General features: G+C 40.7%; 1 protein-coding gene across 2 annotated transcripts; it reads left to right on the forward strand.

The window, feature by feature from the left end:
- The first annotated feature begins 1,379 nt into the window (after positions 1–1,379).
- On the forward strand, positions 1,380–16,782 carry LOC121921810 (zinc finger and SCAN domain-containing protein 2-like). Of its 2 annotated transcripts, none has more exons than XM_042450383.1 (5): positions 1,380–1,521; positions 4,040–4,118; positions 7,013–7,719; positions 10,409–10,547; positions 14,136–16,782. In XM_042450383.1, the coding sequence occupies exons 1-5, from the start codon at positions 1,483–1,485 to the stop codon at positions 16,526–16,528; spliced, it is 3,357 nt and encodes a 1,118-aa protein (XP_042306317.1). In that variant the 5' UTR covers positions 1,380–1,482; the 3' UTR covers positions 16,529–16,782. The 2 variants fall into 2 exon arrangements, with proteins under 2 accessions (XP_042306317.1, XP_042306318.1); XM_042450384.1 differs by having other exon boundaries at positions 1,381–1,521; positions 4,040–4,112.

Here is a 16,782-nt window from a genome sequence, read left to right on the forward strand (position 1 = left end):
GAAAGAGGTTGGAATAGAACCAGAAAGGCAACCTTTTGACAAGATTTTATTAGGAGGGGAAAAAGGATTTATTAAAAAATGTATAAATATCTTTTAGATATGGAAATGGAAGAAGAAACTGACAAGGAAAGCATGGTTAAGTGGATGAGGAACATAGGTCACTCAGTTACATTAAATATGTGGGAGCAGTCTTGGAAAACAAACCAGAAATTTACAAAAGGAAGCGCGCTGAAAGAGAATTATATAAAAGTATTTCATAGGTGGTACATAACTCCAGCTAGATTAGCTCGAATAAACCCGCATTATGATAATAAATGCTGGAAGTGTAAGGAGAAGGTTGGAACCTATTTCCACTTGTGGTGGCAATGTGACCAAGTAAAGAAATATTGGATTGTAATACATAAGAAGATGCAGGAAGTATTAGATATCAAATTTCCCCTCCTTCCTGAAATATTTCTGCTTAATATGTTAGACACAATACAATTAAAAATGACACCAGGTGTGACAACAAGTCTAATCCTGTATATGATAACAGCAGCCCGCATCTCCCTAGCAAGAAATTGGCGATCCAAGACACTTCCACCTTTAGATGAATGGATCACAAGGATATATGACTACTCCGTAATGGACAGACTGGCTGTGACAGCAGCAAAAAGAACAATGCAAGAACATGAAAATAAATGGGAAAATATAACAAAATTATGGCAATTAACTTAGATGGTCCTAAGTAAGGAACTATTAGCAAGAATACTAATTACTAATTTGATTAATAATACATCGGTAAGCGTCAAGTTATCTTTGGAAGACCAGAGCAATGTAACTTTTTTCTACTTGTATAATGTCTTTGTTGTTGTTTGTTTTCTTTATTGTGTGTACATCTTTGTTATTTTTATTTTTCCCTTTTTTCTTTTCTTGCTATGTATGTATATAAGACAATCTTAATGAAAATTATAATTAAAAAAAAGATGTTTATGTTTGGCAAAAGGAGATTTCAAAACAGGATGAATAATTGAATCCTTCCAATTAAGATTGATCTTATAATTGGAAAATGGTCCAAAACACACTGCAGAAATAATCCAGTTTGGGACCACTTTGACTGCCCTGGTTTAGTGCCAGGGAATCCTGGGAGCTGTAGTTTTTGTTGTGGCAGCACCACAGCTCCCTGACAGAGAAGGCCAAGTGTCTCAGAAAACTACAGTTCCCAGGATTCCCTAGCACTGAGCCAGGGCTGCTAAAGTGTCCCCAAACTGAGCTGTTTCTTTGTGCAGCCCTAGAGAGGTTGAAAGACAGACAGACAGACAGACCATAGAGTTGGGAAACGGAAGTAGAGGGGAAAGGGGAATGATTGATGAGGTCCTTCCGGGCGGGCTGTTTCCCGCCTGGAAGCTGTGTCCTGTGGGCGGGGAGGCAGTCGGGCTGTTCCTGCTGCTGCTGCTGCTAGTCCCTACTAGGCGCCAAAGGAAGGGAAGGAGGGAAGCAGCCATGCCAGGGAGGGTCATGGAGAGCAGCAGGGAGCAGCAGGCAAGTAGCATGGATGGGATACAGAGAGAGATGTGGGTGGGTGGATGTATGGATGTATATATGTGTACATATATACACATATATACATGCAAATATGTACATATACACACACATATACACAAACACGTGTGTGCATGTGTATATATGTGTGTGTGTAAATATGTGTGTGATACCTACGTATATGTATGTATATATGTGTGAATATATATATATACACACACGTGTATGTGTGTGTGATACATACATACGTATATATGTGTGTATGTGTGTGTATGTCATACATACATATGTATATATCTATGTATATATGTGCAAATATGTGTGTGTGTCTGTGTGTGTATACTCAAAGGTGCTACAAGATCTCTCTGCATACTTATATTACATACTAACATGGCCATATCTTTTAATAATAATAATAATAATAATAATAATAATAATAATAATATGCATCTGAGGAAGTAGACTGAAGTCTAGGAAAACTCATGCTGCCAACTTCTTTCTTTCAGTGAGTCTCAAAGATGCTATAAGATCTCTCTATGTACTGATTCTACAGACTAACATGGCTATAACTTTGAATTCTAGTTATATTATCCAATCTGATCCACACTATTAACCCTGCTATACAAGAAGCATCATAATATATTTTCACATCTGGTAATCCCAATCCGTCTCTTTCTTTTGAGACTATTAACAATCCTCACTTTATCCTTGGTTTTTTGCCTGACTATATAAATTTTGTCATATCTTTTTTCCAAGCCATAAAAGACACATTAAGTAATCATTGGTAGTGTTTGAAATAAATACATTAATTTTGGCCTTCCTTCTGCTTTTTTAAATACACATTTCAAATTCTTATTTTTATGAAATAATTAGGATATAGTGGGAAAATAGCAAACACGTTATTATTTTTTGTTCTCCTTTTTGAATGCATGTCTGGAATTCTCCTTTTTTTAAAAAATGGAATAATGATGGTATAACGATGAATGGCAAACCGTCCTTTTGTTTCCTCTAATGCAAGTAGGTCAGTGTCTATTCCTTTTGTAATGCATGTCTAAAATTATCCTTCCCCCATTACCCTTCCTTTTTAAAGAGGAATAATAGAATATTACTATGGAATAATGAGAAATAGCAAACTATTATTTTGTTCCCCCCCCCCCCCCCCAAGAAGAAAGCCAGTGTCTTCTCCTTTTTGGCACGTCTACAGTTCTCCCATTTTTTCCTTTTTTAATGATGTGATGAGACATGGAAAACTGTTTTTTGATTCCCCAACAGAAAAAAATAAATGCTGACTCCTTTCTTAAATGCACATCTAAAATGATATTTTTTCTCTCCCTTTTTATGATATAATATAAAACAGTTATTTTTCCCCCACAGAAGAAAATAAATGCCTGCTCCTTTTTAAATGCACATCTAAAATAATGCTTTCTAATGATATAATTATGAAATAATGAGAAATAGCAAACGGGCCTTTTATTCCCCCCTTGGAAGAAAATTAATGCCTGCTTCTTTTTTAATGCATGTCTCAAAGTCTCCTTTTTTCTCCTCTTTTATGGAATAATGAGAAATAGCAAACAGTTCTTTTGCTCCACCAACAGAAAAAAATAAATAAATGCCTACTCCTTTTTGCACACATTAAGTTCTCCTTTTTTATGAAATAATGAAAAATAGCAAACAGGTTTTTTGTTCCCCCGGTGCAAGAAAATCCATGCCTCCTCTGTTTTTACCTGTCCATTACTTTATGGCCTGGAGTTAGACTAGATTTCCACTGTGGTTCCTTCCAATTCTGTGGTTGCGCTACAGATCCTAGGCTTCCCTAGCACTGAGCCAGGTCAGTTAAAGTAGTCTCAAACTGGATTGTTCCTACAGTGCGTTTTGGACCTCGAGACAGACGGCACTCAGTTAAGTGGAGAAAAAGAAATCTTTGGCCTGGCAACTTGTGGAAAAATATTTCTTCTTCCCCATCCCCCCAAAATAAATTCATTAATATTTGTTTGCTTTCTTTATTTCTGTGTACTATTTCTGGGCACAATACAAAGTGTTGGTCATTACCTATAAAGCCCTTCATGGCTTGGGCCTGAGTTACTTGAGGGACGTCTCTCCCTACATAATCCACTCCGCACCCTCAGAACAACAGGGAAATTTGTTCTTGAATGGCCAAAAGTAAAACTCACAGGAACACACCAAAGAGCTTATTCTGCAATAGCTCCAACCCATTGAAACGCTCTCCCGGAAGAGATTCGACTTAGTTCGACATTAGAAACCTTTAAGAAGGCATTGAAAACCTACCTCTTCTGGGTAGCAAACCCTCCCAACTCACTGTAGAGAAACTAGTCCCTAATGGATTGATTCTTGTATCTGATGCCCGAGTGTTATATATGTTTTTAAATGTTGATTGTACTTTTGGAATGTATAATATATTGTACTGTGACACAGATCATAGAGTTTTAATGACTGTAAACCGCTTTGATCTCCAGGAAAAGCGGTATAAAAATTATTTATTTATTTATTATTTCTCCAGGAAAGAAAAAGAAAAGAACTTCTTTCAAACCATTCTGATGAAGTCATTGAGAAAGCTATGCCAAGTCAAGAAGGTACGGGTATGTCTGTTGTTGCTGTTATTTATGTCCTACACTTTTTCCAGTACCTTATGAAAGTTAAAACAAAACATAATTAAAAATGCACTAGGTATGAAAGTTAAAAAGCAGGGCTGTCTAGTTTAAACCAGATTGGTTAAAATAGTTTAAGGCCTGTTACAGACTGCCAAAATAAAGCTGCTTCGGGTGTCTTTGGAGGTATGCTGTTTAAATGATGTATGCATCTTAAGAATCTGGAAGCTGCACCAAAGCTGCTCTCCAGTGCTTAGGAATGGTGTGTAAATTTACAGCGCTTTATAAATAAAGGTTAATAATAATAATAATAATAATAATAATAATACAACATCTCCCTACATAGCAATGCTTGATAAGATAGAAGGCATCAGGAAGACCGAATTACTGAGGGTAGACTCCGCATCAAAGAAGTCACAGCCTTGAGTTGGCAAGACCTAAGTAGGCAAAGACAAATATAATAATAATAATAATAATAATAATAATAATAATAATAATAAAATTTATTTATATACCGCTATTCCATTCGATCACAGCGGTGTACAACAATTGCAATAACAATACAATACAAGATAAAAATTGCAATAGATAATTAAAACTTACAAAACAGTGCACAGTATACATAAAATCAACATTAAACCAAGCCAGCAATATACTCGAAGATGTTAATCATATAGGGAGGGCCACACATATCATGGAATATTAGGGGAGGCTTGATGAAACAAAAAGGTCTTCAGTCTCTTTTTAAAGAGATCCAGGGAGGTGGCAGTGTGGAGCTCCTCGGGGAGGGTGTTCCAGATCCCAAGGGCCAGGATGGAAACTGCACTTTGAGAGGTTGACCTATATCTTGTAGAAGGGATCCTCAATAAACTCTTCCCAGATGACCTGAGTGTGCAGGGCGGATTATATGGGGAGAGGCGGTCCTCCAGGTACCCTGGGCCCAAGCCATTTAGGGCTTTATAGGTTATTACCAACACCTTGTATTGTGCCCAGAAGCGAACAGGTAGCCAATGGAGATCATACAAAATTGGTGTTATATGGTCGGCCCTGGGGTGTCCAGTGACCAGCCTAGCTGCCATATTCTGTACTAACTGAAGCTTCCGGGTTTGGTACAAAGGTTGCCCCATGTAGAGCGCATTACAGAAATCCAACCAAGAGGTTACCAGGGCATGTACCACTGTTTCAAGGTCCCCCCGGCCTAGGTAGGGTTGCAGCTGGCGTATCAGCTGAAGCTGATAGCAGGTGCTTCTGACTGTCGCAACCACCTGAGAAGTCAGCTGGAGCGACGAATCCAAAAGGACCCCCAGACTGCGAACTGAGTCCTTCAGGGGGAGCGTGACCTCGTTCAGGACAGGGGGACAAATATCCAACCCCCCCCCCAGGCCAGGAGAACCTATCACTAGCACTTCCGTTTTCTCTGGATTCAGACTGAGTTTGTTTTCCCTCATTCAGCCCATTACCGGCTCCAAGCAGGCATTTAGAGGAGAGATGACATCCCTAGTCACTGCATCAGTCGGAGACACAGAGAAACATATTTGGGTGTCATCAGCGTACTGATAACACTGCGCCCCGTGTCTCTGGGTGATCTCTCCCAGCGGTTTCATGTAAATGTTGAATAGCATGGGGGACAGAATGGCTCCTTGAGGGACACCAGATGTAAGCACCCTCTTATATGCTACCTAATACTGTATATTGAATTAATGAAAGGGAGACATTTGGGACCCTAGCCCTTGTATACTGAGAGCTCGAGTAAAGGGTGAAAGCAGGGCGGAGTCAAGGACCAGGAACCTTCTGTAAGGAAAGGGAAACCTCAAGGCATATAAGAAAGGTCGTGTCACAGTAAGTTTCTCAGAAACCCTTTCCAGCCATAGAAAGAGATATAAAGACTAAATATATTGCTTGTGAATGAGCCTGTTCTGAATTTCCAACTTGGAAAAGCAGCTTGGTTTGCTAGCTCCCTCAATCCAATTTGATACTCTTCTGAATGGAGAGGTGACTTAGAATCATAGAATTATAGAGTTGGAAGAGACCGCAAGGGCCATCTAGTCCACCCCCATTCTGCCATGCAGGAAATCTCAAAGCATCTCCGGAAGATGGCCATCCAGCCTGTTTAAAGACCTCTAAGGAAGGAGACTCCACTACACTCCAAGGGAGTGTGTTCCACTGTCGAACAGTCCTTACTGTCAAAAGATCCTTTGCCTTCCTCCAGCTAAAAAATAATTACCGTAGACCCAGTAACTCAGGGAAGCAACTATGTACAGAGGCTGTATACTTGTGAATTTGAGATGCTGCAGCAAAAAGAATGGACTGTTTCCTTTCTTGCCTCCTTCTCTCTAAGGCCTATTACAGACTGCCAAAATAAAGCTGCTTCGGGTCTCTTTGGAGGTATGCTGTTTAAATGATGCAAGCATCCTAAGAATCCGGAAGCTGCACTCCAGCGCTTAGGAATGGAATGTAGCTTTGGCACGACCTCCAGACTTTTAGGACCCATGCATAATTTAAATAACATACACTGCTACCTCGGGTTACGAAATTAATTCGTTCCGCCATTCCTTTCGTAACCCGGAAATTTCGTAACCCGAAAAGGCTTTCCGTTAGCACTGGAAAGCCTATAGCATTTGAATTTCACGCCGAAATGAATTTCGTAACCCGAAAAATATTTCGTAACCCGAAACAGTTTTTTCCAATCCAACTTTTTCGTATCCCGGAAATTTCGTAAGCCGATCATTTCGTATCCCAAGGCACCAGTGTACCTCCAAAGAGACCCGAAGCAGTTTTACTTTGGCAGTCTGTAACAGGCCTAAGTTTCCTAAGGGCATTCTGTTGGTGAATATTGTGAACAGTGTGGATAAACCTAGCTGTGATGGGTGTGTTTACATTCTTAGGCGCGCTGATGCAGCAACCACAGGATGTAGGAGAAGGAAGTCAACACCTGGCAGCAATGCATTCTTGCAGTACTGGAGTATCCCCTGGAAATTTGGTAAATCACCATTCAGTGAAGGAAGAAGCTGAAGAACCCACAGCGCAGCTCTGGGAAACTCAGTGGCAGGAGTTCCTAAGTACAGTGGATGTTTCTCCTTCAGTGCCAGGAGTTCCTCAGGAGCCGGCCCCCTGGGATGACACTCCAGCCTTCCTGGCTTCCTTTGAGCAAGTAGCCAGAGCCTATCAATGGCCCGAGGAAGAGTGGGCAGCCCGACTCCTGCCGACTCTCAAAGGAGAAGCTGAGCTGGCCTTCAGCAGCCTGGAGGATGAAGAAAGAGAGGATTATGGGAAAGTGAAGGCAGCTATCTTGCGAGGAGATGCTCTGAACCGAGAAAAGAACCGCCAGTGCTTCAGGCGTTTCTGCTATGAGGAGGCTAAAGGGCCTCGAGAAACATACAACCAGCTCCAGGAGCTTTGCCATCAGTGGTTGAAGGCTGAGAGAAACTCCAAGGAGCAGATCCTGGAACTGCTGATCTTGGAACAGTTCCTGACTGTTCTGCCCCCGGAAATCCAGAGCTGGGTCAAGAAGCATAACCTGGAGAGCAGCGCACAAGCAGTTTCCCTAGCTGAGGATTTTGTGCTGAAGTGGACGCTTGTAAAAGAAGAGCAGGTAAGAGGAAGCATTATGTTTGTTTTAACTCTCCTTCCATCTTTGGAATGGGCTGCTGATATTTTTCTATTATTATTATTATTTCTTATTCGGCTCTCTCCAAGGTTTGAGGCAGGATGCAACATAGATTAAAACATATAAAACTATTTAAACACATTAAGTTAAAGCACATAAACACAGGACATATTAAAATCATCCAACATAAAATTAATAGTTTAAAATTAACTTAGTAAGTCTGCCAGAAGAGATAGGTCTTAAAAGCTGTTTTAAATTCAGACATGTTTCCTGGCAGGTAAGACAAGAGCTCCTTTATACACCTTGAGGTTTCCTTTGCCTCTTTTTTACAGAAGGCCACTTGTTATTGACACCACCTTGCTTTCACCCTTTACATACATGCTCTAAGTGTATAAGGACTAGGGCGTATAAGGGCTAGATATAAGTGTATTATTAATTCATTATATTAGGTAGTGTGTTTCTCTTTGCCTGTAATGTCTAGAATTCACTCAGACAGAGACTTCTGTGATAACAAAGAAACTAACTTCATTGACTAACGTTTAATAAGAAAGTAGCTTAGGTAAAATAGTTGAACTTAGTGTGGTTACTTAAAAATAATTGTTGCAGGCTTCTCACAGTTTTCTCTTTACTGAGTCTAGTACACTTCCTTATCTGACCATACTGAGTCCCTTTGTCTCTCTCTCTCTCTCTCTCCAGTTTCTCTACTGGCTTATCAGAATACCTCTCTGACTTTCTCCAAGGGCCAGTGAGATTCCTTATCTGACCATCTCTCATGAACTCAAACCTCCCCTGAACTAAACTCACAGTCACTCATTCCTGCTTTTATACCTTCTCCTTCCCCTGCAGCCCCTTCCTCACAGTCTGCCTGAACTATGACTGGCTGCCAGAAAACCAAGTCTGCCCAGTGACTCTGTCCTCGAGATGAGGTACAACATAGTTTAAAAGACATAAAACAATTTAAACACATTAAGTTAAAGCACATAAACATAGGACGCATTAAAATCATCCAACATAAAATTATTAGTTTAAAATCACCTTAGTAAGCATGCCAGAAGAGAGAGGTCTTTAATGCTGTTTTAAATTCAGACATGTCCCTTGGCAAGTAATTCCACAGCCCAGAGACAGCTGACGAAAAGGTCCTCTGAGTGAAAGATGCCAGGCTAGTCATGGATGGTTGAAGTAAGTATCCACTAGAGGACCTGGGGGCCAGACTATATTGAAGGAGGCGATCCCATAGAGAACCCAAACCATGTAGGGCTTTAAAGGTAATAATCAAGACATTGTGGTTTTCCCGGAAACTAACTGGTAGCCAGTGGGGTGATTTCAATATTTCACTCACTCCTAGATGTGCCAGTGATCAGTCTGGCTAGTGTTTTGAACTAATTCAAATTTCCAACCCTGGTACAAAGGTAGCCTAATGTAGATTGCATTGCCTTGCAGTTATGAGTGCATGAACTACCATTTTCAGGTCTTCCAGTTCTAGCAACGGATGCAGTTGGTGTATGGTGGATGCAGTGAAACCCACACTGATCAGTCTTAAAATATGTAGAGATCTGGTGGGGTGTAGCAGTTATAATAGGACTGGGAAGACATGAGTCTAAATTCCTTTTGGTGGAGTGTACTCTCCCTCTTCTTCTCTGTTCTTTGCTTTCTTTTGTAGACATTTGGTGGTTGAGAAATATCAGAAATAACATTAACAGACTAGGTAAAACCTAGCTATGTGGGTTTTTCTAGGCCATGTTTCAGTGCTGAATATCAGGAGTTGACAGTACACAGATCATGTGCTGCAAATGTGCCTTCCCCTTCATCTGTTTTAGAGACCTTGCATGCCCCTGTTTTACTGTTGAATTTTTGGCATCATCAGCAAAACTCCCATAATTTCTGTTCAAAACAAGGTGGGTGGGGAGTGTGTGCCTTGTTTTCAAGTCCAGTCAGGCTCCTACATGCCTAGTTCTGATGCATGCTTCTTGTGCACCTTATTTTCAAGCCAAAACTAGTAAGTGTGGTCCTGAGGCCATGCTCATCCCCCACAAAGCTGTCTTTGTGGCCTTGACTCCTTGAGTTATTATTTTATTTGGCAAGAAAAAAAGTGGACCTTTTCTCCTGGAATTCACTTTTTAAACAGGTTCCATGATACTATTGACTATTTAAAAAACCTTTTTCGATGTATACATATGGCCATTTCTATTTTTTCTTTTGCTGTGTCTTTGACACATTCCTTTGGTGCCATTTTCCACTTCCTTTTGGTTCAGTAGCCCCCCCCCCCCTATTTTAGGGATGGAAATTGACTCCCAGGCCTGCTGTAAATTCCTCACCCCTGTTTTATGGGGAAATGGTCAGTGATAAATCAAGCAGTGTGCCAGTGTCTGGACAGAGTGTAGGTTCAGGAGAAGCCAATGTGCCATCTTAACCCATCTCTGCAACTCCCCTAGCCTTGTCCTAAATCCAATGGGATTTGAATTAACCTGTTATTTCCTAGTTTTAAAAGCCCTCTTGTCTCAGTTCTTGGCTGCTGCAGGAAATCATCAGCTGCAGCACAAGCTTCAGTTTTTGTTTACAGCTTGTCAGTTTTAAACACTATAAAATCTCTCACAGTAGTTACTAAACATATTGATAGAAGACAGGGATAAGTAAAACTCTGCCCTACTCACTGAACCTGCTGTCGAACTTATAGATAGCTGAGTCCCAAGGAGAAGGATCCATGAATTTGTCAGAGTTGACGGGAACTCCATCGGATGCTGAACAGAGGCCACAGTTCTGCAGAGAATCTGAAATGGAGGAAGATACAGACTGCTCTGATGTTGACGTATCAGGTAAGGATTCCTTGGAACCTGCAGATGTGATGGTCTTGAAGTAGGAATGGTTAAAAACAAGCAGGGCATGCAACAGAATCTTGAAGATTTGGAATTGGGGGGGGGGTGTTCCTGAAAAATATGTAAACCCCTTCAGCTTTTTCTTTTTTCCTCCTTGGGCATGGGTGGTGTCATTTTTGGCTTCTTACACAGTCACTGCCTCAGCATCAGACCCAGTAGGAATGTTTACAGAGGCAAGCAAAACCATTAAACTATTAGTAGAATCAAAGAAATATAGGATCTTAGAATTGGGAAGAACTACAAGATCCATCTATTCCAGTCCCCTGCCACACAGGAATATAAAATTATAGCGCCTCTGAAATATGCCTGACCAAGCTCTGGTGAAAAACCTTCAAAGGAGAGTCCACACACACCCCAGTCAGTCTGCTCCACCACTGAAGAGCTCTTACAGTGAAGATGTTTTTCCCAGTATTTAAGTGGTATATCTTTTCCTGTAATTTGAATGCATTAGTACAAAATACAACTGCTCGGGTGTTGGTTTTGAGCAGGTGTGGTAGAGGAGCATTTGTCACTGGATCTTACTGCGGGGGCTTTCAGTCCATTCTGGAGCACAGTTCAGAGTTTTGGTAATTGTTGAATCAAGCTGTGCTTCTCAGACTATCTGATGTGGAGGATTGGCTTTTTTTTCCTTCTCAATATGCCAGGGACAAGTACCACATATGTGCCCATTGGCTACAACTGTTTCTGTCATATTTTTTTCTATTCTGCTTTGGTCAGTCCCCACTTGGAATACTGTGTCCATTTCTGGGCACCATAATCCAAGAGGGATATTAAGAAGTTGGAGTGTGTCCAAAGGAGGGTGACCAAAATGGTGAAAGGTCTGCAAATCATGCCCTGTGAGGAGTGGCTTAGGAAGCTGGGTATGTTTAGCCTGAAGAAGAGAGGATTAAGGGGTGACATGATAGCCATGTTTAAATATTTGACAGGAGGTAATATTGAAGAAGGACCAAGCTTGTTTTCTGCTGCTCCAGAGCAACAGATTCAAACTACAGGGAAAGAGATTCTACCCCAACATTAGGAGGAACTTCCTGACAGTAAGAGCTGTTTGACAGAGGAACATGCTCCCCTCGGAGTGTGGTAGAGTCCATTTCTTTGGAGGTTTTTGAGCCAAGGAGTTATTCGATTGTGTATTCCTGCATGGCAGAATGAGGTTGGACTGGATGCCCCTTGAGGTTTCTTCCAACATTATGATTCTGTGGGAATCTTCTGTAGACTGGTGGTCAATGGCTCACAGATTGGACTAGTCTGGGGACCACCACTTTGAGTAGTGGTGTGTTAGAGCCTTAAATAACTAGGAATTTTGGGGAAAGAGCAGCTTTTTGAGGTTGCTCATTATTTAAAAGAGTAAACAAAAACAAAAAATTACAGAAATGCCCAAGTCATCCCTGAAGATGACCCCTCCCAAACAGTGTTTTGAGACTAATGAGTAACAATGCCTCAATTTATAGAAGAGATAATAGTGTCTCTAATAATTACTTTGCTTTAGAAAACCCATGTTGTATACCCCAATCCCAAAATGTCTCACTTTTGTGGGGAAGGCAGGATATAAATAAAACGATTGATGGGTATAACATGTTATAATCCATGTTGTTATGTGTCTTTAAATCAACTCTGATTTATAGTGACCCTGTCCTAGGGTTTTCTTAGCAAGATCAGTTCAGAGAAGGTGCATCATTACCTTCTTCTTTTTCAAAACAGAAAGTGACTTGAAATCCTTTCCTGTTTTTAAAAAGGCTTTTCTTAAGTCTAAAATAGTCAGAGCCCCCCAAAATTTGGTGAAAAGGGGAAATTTTTGAAATCTAGTGCTTCTTGCTTTCCATTGAGCAGCAAATGTAGGTTGAGAGGGAGGGTAGTAAAGAAAAAACAATGTTGAGTTGGACCAAATCCAAATGACACCAGTGTTCAATGTCCTCCATTACAGATTCAAAATGAGAAATGATTTATTTTCGTCTTTCTTGTCTTCAGTAAGCATTCCCCTCTCCATTTCTGTGTGTTTTTTCTCTTAGACCAGGGATAGGCCAACTCCAGGGATCTGGAGAGTATTTTTGCCCTCCAGGGCCCATCAGAGACTACTGTACTTAGCTAAAATCAATAACTAGAAGTGGCATGAAGTCCACTTCAGTTTTCTAAAAGCACCTGTCTCTATGAGACTGTCCAGATGCTAAGATCTTCAGGAGAGCCTCTGGTGGTCATGACCTCAAATACAACTTTTGGACAGCAGTCTTCAAAAAGATTTCTAACATGACTCACCAAAAATGATACTTTCTCCCTGGCATTAGGCTTGCTAAATGTTACCTTCTTCATCAAGCTGTCATGGACTTCTGCTTAGCAGCCTGATTAGAAATTAATTGGACATAGGGAGTGAAAGACATCTTGGTAAATAAATGGAAGAATATGCTTGAATGATAACCTTAAAGGGAAAGTGTAGGGCAACTTAAGTTTCCTAAGGCTTCAGCCGTTGATAAGGAAACAAAAATATTTAAATATCAAAAGTATTAAAGCCAAGCCTGTTAAGGTCTAGCTTTAACTCAGCAGAGTAGCAGAAATGTGCTCTTGTCTAACTATGCTTCCCTAAGAACTGATGCCAAAAACAACAAGTAGTTTGTATTTCAAAAAAAAAAATTATTAATGGCTTTAATCTATATATACATAAAAGCTATATCTTAATCTTGCTAGTAAATAGCTCAGGTATAAAAGTATTCTTTATCTCACCATCTTTCCAAGAAAGTTGAGAGAAGAGGCAGCTGGAAAACCCAACAGTTCCGTTGAAAATCTTTGAGAGAATGTGTTAGTCCTGAAGAGGGAGTGACTAAACCACAAGGTTAATTTGAATGAGAGAGAGAGAGAGAGGAGTTTACATGCAGGAAATCCCTATCTATCTAAGGAGGGGGTAAGAGAATGCAAAAATCTTCCAACAGAAATTCAGCAGAAAAATTGGAGAGACAAGAATCAGTAAGATGCAAAGTTCCTTCTATGAAATATATCTGCCCTTGATTGATTATTCTAAACATAAGAAATGTGTTTCTCTACCATTGACATAAAGTATTTTCCAAAGAGTACTTCTGCCAGTCTAGCAGCCCAAAAGCATGTAAAAGTGCAAGCAGATAAATAGGTACCACTTTGGTGGGAAAGTAACAGTGTTTCCTGCACTCACACTGGCCACATGACCATGGAGTTGTCTTTGACAATGCTGGCGCTTCAGCTTAGTAACAGATGACCACCGCCCTCTACAGATGAGTATGACTTGACAACCTTGTCAAAGAGGAAACCTTTACTTTTTACTCTTTGGAAAGATGTGCTTAGGTAGTTGTCCATCTACTTGCTGGTTGAGATTGATGAGGGTGAATAACTGCATGCTGATTAGGTTTGTGTGAGTTGTAAAATTCAGATCTTCTCAGTAACAAAAATATGTAGGCTGTGCCCCCATTTTAAAATGTACTGCCAATTAAATTACCTACTGATTTAGTTGGATTTATTTGCTTGGCCAAGGCAAATTTTGAATTAGACAACTGCTTGTCATTTCAACAGATAGCGGAGAAGTGTGTGAGAACGATGAGAATCTTCCACAAGAAAACCCTGGACATTATCAAATCCACACTGGAGAGAAACAATATATGTGTTCTGATTGTGGGGAAGGTTTCTCATCAAGAATATCACTAGAGACACATCAGAGGACACATGTGGGACAGAAATTATCTTTGCTTCCTCCCGAGATGACAGTTTATATATGCTCTGAGTGTGGAGAAACCTTCAACAGTACACTGGACCTTGATGCACATCAGAGAATCCATACAGAACAAAAATCTTACACATGCAAAGAGTGTGGAGAAAAGTTCTTTCAGATGGTGGACCTAAGAAAGCATCAGAGAATCCACATTGGAGAGAGGCCCTTTAAATTTTCTCGCTCTGAGGAAAGAATCTTGCTAATTTCATCTCGTAAAAGAAATAGAAAGTTCCATAGTGGAAATAATACCACTCCAGTTTTGTGTAAAAGAACCCAAATGGGGAAGAAAATGTATTTGTGTTCAAAGTGTGGAAAATTGTGCCCTGACTCATGGAAGCTAAAAAGACATGTACGTGTTCATACTAGAGAGAAACCCTTTAAACACACAAACAGTAGGGAGAGTTTCAGGCAGAATTTGTCTCTTGAAAGACACACAAATTCCCATGAGGGGAAGGAACCACAACCTCTTCTGAAAAGGCTATATGGTATACAAAAGGAAAAACGTACATGTGCAGATTGTAAGAAGAGCTTCCGTACGCCATTGCTACTAATAAAACATCAATGCACCCATATCCCTAAGAAATCATATAAATGTATGGACTGTGAGGAGAGTTTCTTGTCAAGTTCATCTCTTGATGAACATAGGAAGGTCCACAATGTAAATAAATTGGTCCCTCTTCTTCCCAATCCGTGCAGCATCCAAAGGAATTCCTACAAGTGCTCTGAGTGTGGGAAAAGTTTTGTCAGTCAGCGTTCCCATACTAGGGAGAAGTCAAATAAATGCATAGACTGTCTGGAGAAGTTCACGCAGCAGACACCTCTTGAAAAGCATAGAAAGATCCACAAAAGGCGGAAATTGGTCCCTGTTCTGGAAAAGATACCTGCTATCCAGAGGAAACTCTACACGTGTAAAGCGTGTGGGGAAAGTTTTGAATGCCAATTGAATCTCATTGTTCATCAATGTGTCCGTGCTGGAAAGAAATCCTATAAATGTGCTGACTGTGGGGACAGTTTCACATGGCCATCATCCCTTGATAGACATAGGAAGATGAGACATAAAGAACAGAAATTGGAGTCTCTTTTGAAAATGATACCTGGTGTGCGGGGGAAACCTTACAAGTGTAAAGAATGTGGGAAATGCCTCAGCACTACATCCGGCCTACTATTACATCAGCGTCTCCACACTGGAGAGAAACCCTATAAATGCACTGTCTGTGGGGAGAGTTTCTCATGGGCATCATCTCTTGCATGGCACAGAAAGAACCACAATGGAAAGAAATCAGCAGCACTTCTGTATAAATTACGTAGTATGCAGAGAAAGTATCACAAATGTTCAGTATGTGGGAAGAGCTTCTACCATCAGACACACCTAAGAAAACATCGGTGCATTGCCACCCAACAAAAACCTTATGCATGTGCTGAATGTGGAGAGAGTTTCATGTCGAGTGCATCTCTAGAAATGCATAGAAAGATTCATAAGAGAAAGAAAACAGTGTCTCCACTGAAAGGGAGGAACCTGGGGAACACATGTTCTGAGTGTGGAAAAAAGTTTACTACTACATCAGAGCTAGCAAGACATCAGTGTATCCACACTGAAAAGAAACCCTATCAGTGCACTGACTGTGGAAAATGTTTCACAGGGAAAGCATCTCTTTGGGGACACAGAAAGGCCCACAGGGGTCAGAAGTCAAACCCATTTATGCAGAAATTATCTGGCATGAAAGGGAAATCCTATGGATGTTTGAAGTGTGAGAAAAGTTTCCGCCATCTGTTTGAGCTGAAAAGACATCAACGCATCCACACCCAAGAGAAATCCTATAAATGTATGGACTGTGGGGAGAGGTTCTTGGGGCTTGTCTCTCTTGACCTGCATCGGATGACAATTCATAAGGGGAAGAAATTGGTCCCTCTTTTGAAAAGGATAAACGACACAAAGGGGAAATGCTTGATTGGTTCCAAATATGGGAAAAAACTCAATAAGCAGTCAAAGGTACTGAGACAACCACCTGCCGAAACAGAGACAAAAAGCAACATCTGTGCCCAGTGTGGGAAAAGCTTCAGTTGGCGCTCGAGCCTTTTAAGGCACAAAAATATCCACCTGGGGCTGAAACCGTTCAAATGCTGTGAGTGTGGGAGATGCTTCTTTCTTAAGGAGTACCTTGTAAGACACATGAAATGTCATTCTAAATCCCGCTAGTTACCTCAAGTCGCTAAGAACATGGCCAACACAGGCCATCATAATGCCTCAGGAGAAATGGCCTACTTCTACTTTGTGGAGAGGATGGTGGGAAACAGTTTCAGTATTTGTAGCTATGGAGAACACCATGCTATGTTTTTGCAAGTTATCATACTGCTAAGGAATCATAAAGATGGAGGTGAAACCATCCTCTTCCATCTTGGGAGAGGAAGCCATTGCTTGACTCCTGAATTGAAATAAATATATGTGTTGGT

Source organism: Sceloporus undulatus, chromosome 2 (assembly GCF_019175285.1).
Source record: "Sceloporus undulatus isolate JIND9_A2432 ecotype Alabama chromosome 2, SceUnd_v1.1, whole genome shotgun sequence".
NCBI classification, from domain to species: Eukaryota; Metazoa; Chordata; class Lepidosauria; order Squamata; family Phrynosomatidae; genus Sceloporus; species Sceloporus undulatus.

Bases quoted from the DNA above. Each gene is read 5' to 3' on its own strand.
- LOC121921810 (XM_042450383.1), top strand. From the start codon at position 1,483: ATGCCAGGGAGGGTCATGGAGAGCAGCAGGGAGCAGCAG. The intron at 7,720-10,408 runs GTAAGAGGAAGC...TCGAACTTATAG, and splicing joins CGCTTGTAAAAGAAGAGCAG to ATAGCTGAGTCCCAAGGAGA. The intron at 10,548-14,135 runs GTAAGGATTCCT...TCATTTCAACAG, and splicing joins CTCTGATGTTGACGTATCAG to ATAGCGGAGAAGTGTGTGAG.